The 3,987-nt window shown below is 38.4% G+C and overlaps 1 protein-coding gene across 2 annotated transcripts; it reads right to left on the bottom strand.

Annotated features, from left to right (window-relative positions):
- Nucleotides 1-447: 447 nt before the first annotated feature.
- Nucleotides 448-3,240, bottom strand: LOC118059946 (elongation factor 1-alpha-like). Of its 2 annotated transcripts, none has more exons than XM_035072990.2 (3): nt 3,081-3,240; nt 1,840-2,321; nt 448-1,709 (listed from the first exon to the last, which is right to left on the bottom strand). In XM_035072990.2, exons 2-3 carry the CDS (start codon nt 2,299-2,301, stop codon nt 822-824), a joined length of 1,350 nt encoding a protein of 449 aa, XP_034928881.1. In that variant the 5' UTR covers nt 2,302-2,321; nt 3,081-3,240; the 3' UTR covers nt 448-821. The 2 variants fall into 2 exon arrangements, with proteins under 2 accessions (XP_034928881.1, XP_034928882.1); XM_035072991.2 differs by having other exon boundaries at nt 3,068-3,086.
- Between the last annotated feature and the right edge of the window lie 747 nt (nt 3,241-3,987).

Genomic DNA, 3,987 nt, shown 5'->3' with positions numbered 1-3,987 from the left:
TAGCATGTCCGGCAACACGGCCTGGGCATGCTTTTAAAATATCATTTTTTAAAAATAATTTTAAATCATTAAAAAAATATTTTTTAAATATTAAAATATATTGTTTTAATATATTTTTAAATAGAAAACATTTTAATCCATTAAATCACAAAAATAAACCGCAGTCAGAAGATGTGGCCAGTTTCCCAGGAAGCTATTTTTGGCCAGAATGAAATAGCCCGTACGGGAAACACAGTCCGATGTCATTTATTTTTAATAGCATGTCCGGCAACACGGCCTGGGCATGCTTTTAAAATATCATTTTTTAAAAATAATTTTAAATCATTAAAAAAATATTTTTTTAAAACGACAAACTTCTACTGCAATGCCACTAACAAACAGGCTTTTAACAGCTTCAGGCAGCAAATTGTAAATTCAAGTACAAGAAGCGGAAAAGAAAGAAGAAAATGCAGAAAACCATGTGAAGGTTACCAGTAACATGCCAACCACAGAGACCAAACAAAGCACAACACTATTCAAGTACAATATAGAAGATGTAGAATCCTCGGTACCAAGACCTACCAGTCGCGACCAGTTCATGAAAATGGAAACGTCTGACAAAAACCTTTTGACTTTTAAGACACAAAAGTGCAGAAGATATCTAAACATATACATCGCCACCGCCGATCAAGAACCCAATTCTGCGAACAGCCTCTTGATGAGAGTAGTGACATGAAACTACAGAGCTCAAGACACATGGATAAACATCCAAGAAATTCAGAACAAAGAAGAACCAAGTCGTTATTTGTAAAATAGATTCCAGTAGCATAAACCTGCTCGGTTCACTTGCCACCCTTCTTGGCAGCAGATTTGGTCACCTTGGCACCAGAGGGATCCTTCTTCTCCACGCTCTTGATCACACCCACTGCAACGGTCTGGCGCATGTCCCTCACAGCAAATCGACCAAGTGGAGGATACTCTGAGAAAGACTCCACCACCATGGGCTTGGTGGGAATCATCTTAATCATACCAGCATCACCGTTCTTCAGGAACTTGGGCTCCTTCTCCAGTTCCTTACCAGACCGCCTGTCGATCTTGGTGAGGATCTCAGCAAACTTCACAGCAATGTGAGAGGTGTGGCAGTCAAGAACAGGGGCGTAACCGTTTCCGATCTGCCCAGGATGGTTCATGATGATAACTTGGGCCGTGAAGTTGGCAGCCTCCCTGGCAGGATCGTCCTTGGAGTTCGAGGCAACAAAACCACGTTTCAGATCCTTAACAGCTACATTCTTAACATTGAACCCGACATTATCACCAGGAAGAGCCTCTTGGAGAGCCTCGTGGTGCATCTCAACAGACTTGACTTCAGTAGTCAGTCCAGTTGGACCGAATGTGACAACCATGCCGGGCTTGATGAAACCAGTTTCAACACGACCCACTGGGACAGTTCCGATACCACCAATCTTGTACACGTCCTGAAGTGGGAGACGGAGGGGCTTGTCTGAGGGCCTCTTGGGCTCCTGGATCTGGTCGAGGGCATCCAGGAGAGTTGGACCCTTGTACCAGTCAAGGTTGGTAGATCTCTCAATCATGTTGTCACCCTCAAATCCAGAGATGGGGACAAAGGGAATCTTGTCAGGGTTGTAACCAACCTTCTTCAAGTAGGATGACACCTCCTTGACAATTTCATCATACCTTGCCTTGGAGTACTTTGGAGTTGTGGCATCCATCTGTTCCAATAACCCAAGAATAAAGATCAGTAGCAAGCTCAAAGAAATCTTCTCCAATACACGTGACAAGACAGATATCAATGCAAAATGAGTAATAAACTAAACTTGAAAGAAGAAAATAGAAATATACCTTGTTACAGCAGCAGATCATTTGCCTCACACCAAGGGTGAAGGCAAGGAGTGCGTGCTCACGGGTCTGGCCATCCTTGGAGATACCAGCTTCAAAACCACCAGTGGTGGAATCAATGATAAGCACGGCACAGTCAGCCTGGGAAGTCCCAGTAATCATGTTCTTGATAAAGTCACGATGTCCAGGAGCATCAATGACAGTGCAGTAGTACTTGGTGGTCTCAAACTTCCACAAGGCAATGTCAATGGTGATACCACGCTCGCGCTCAGCCTTGAGCTTGTCGAGCACCCAGGCATACTTGAATGACCTCTTGTTCATCTCAGCAGCTTCCTTCTCGAACCTCTCGATGACACGCTTGTCAATACCTCCAAGCTTGTAGATCAAGTGACCAGTGGTGGTTGATTTTCCAGAGTCGACATGGCCAATGACCACAATGTTGATGTGACTCTTTTCCTTACCCATGATGATATATTAGAGCTGAACTGTTATACAAGAATTTTATGAAATGTTAAAACAATCAATGGTAGAGTAAAAAATTACAAGAAGAAAGCATACTCAACATAAAGTATAAGTCAAATCAAATTAATAGTTTCAGATTATATAAAAGTGTTATTAATTAAACACCAGAAGAGAACTAAGAAATAAACAAAGGCAGTACTGGAAGAACTGTTTAGATAATAATTATTCATAAATAACGCATGACTGTTAAAAAATACGGCATGAAAATCTAATAACTATTATCCATGATAATTAATAGGGCATAAAATCGTCGCAGATTTTTTCCTGCTTCAATTTTCAAAACTACAGGGTTAAAACTGCAAGTCTGTTATCTCAAATCTTAACAAAATCATCGCCCAAGTAAAAGCATAAGCAATAAAAACAAACATAAATAAATCTATATAGAACCATGTTTAAATATGCCTATGAAAATAACACAGACGTATAAAACGGTATTTATCTTCGAAAAATCTTATATCACAGCGATTAATTTCTTAGATCTATCTGTCAAACAAGAACAAATTCCATGCAGCAACTTATAACACGAAATAAAAAATAAAAAGAAACAAAAAAAACTAACAAAAAAAATCCATGCAGGATACAGCTTAAAATTCTAGATTAAAGCCGAGAGATATATCACAGATCTTCGACAAATAAGTCACTAATCAGAAACTCAGTTGTGTAATCTTGATCAAAACTACAACGGAAATCAAGAGAAGATAACAGGTACCGGAAAATCCAACCTTAAGAGAGAATGGATTAAACCCTGTCCGTGAGAGAAATGGTAGGAGGAGAGTAGCTAATGACGGTGTGGAGAGAGATTGTAGGGTTTGATATATTTATATTAATAAAGTGATATTTTGTTCTTCCTAGATTACCCTCCAGAATAATTTTGAATACCAAATATATCATCCTGTGACCTTTACAGCCATGTCAATGTCTGAATAGCATAGATGCACTTATTGCTAAATCCGAACTTATTATTACACTGGGGTTGTTTCACGCGCTTAAGGAATGCGTGAGAGAGCGTAGAAGTGTTGTTTGTGTCCACATTCCGGTTTAAGGATTCGTCAGGTGCCTGGAGGGCGTGGAAAATTTTGAGTGAAGAAATGCGTGCTGCCGAATGCAGGTCTACAACGACGTCGTGTTGTCTTCTCAGTGAAAATGAATATCTTAACATTCTCTTTTGGGCCGAAAAAAGGATGTTCTTTCACATGGGCTGGACCTGTTGCCGTGCAGATTGATGGATAAATTGTGGTAATTTTTTTTGTTTTATTCATAGTAGAGTGTGAAGTATGAAGGTGTAACGTTGATCAATTTACATATATTTTAATTAAGTTTTATGAGTATTAAAGTTAACTATTAGATAAATTTTTTATAATTATTAATATTAGCAATCTCAGAACTTTAATCTAAAATTATAAAAAAAATAAATCTTTTGATCTCAAACTTTTACCACTAAATTATTTATTAAATAATTTAAATTATGATAATTTTTAATAATCAATGCGGGATAGCTATGCATGTGATCTCCTTTTCTAAGTTAAACCCCTTTATTTAACCAAAACAATAAAAAAAATAAAATTCAATTCACTCTTGGATTCTTCTCGAACAAATTGTCATGATGAAAAGGCTAATGTGCCCAACCTT

This window comes from Populus alba, chromosome 10 (assembly GCF_005239225.2).
Source record: "Populus alba chromosome 10, ASM523922v2, whole genome shotgun sequence".
Lineage (NCBI taxonomy): Eukaryota > Viridiplantae > Streptophyta > Magnoliopsida > Malpighiales > Salicaceae > Populus > Populus alba.
The sequence above is the reverse complement of the archived record's forward strand: the minus strand, read 5'-3'. Positions and strand labels throughout refer to the sequence as shown.

Bases quoted from the DNA above. Each gene is read 5' to 3' on its own strand.
- LOC118059946 (XM_035072990.2), bottom strand. From the start codon at position 2,301: ATGGGTAAGGAAAAGAGTCACATCAACATTGTGGTCATTGGCCATGTC. The intron at 1,710-1,839 runs GTATATTTCTAT...TTATTGGAACAG, and splicing joins TGATCTGCTGCTGTAACAAG to ATGGATGCCACAACTCCAAA.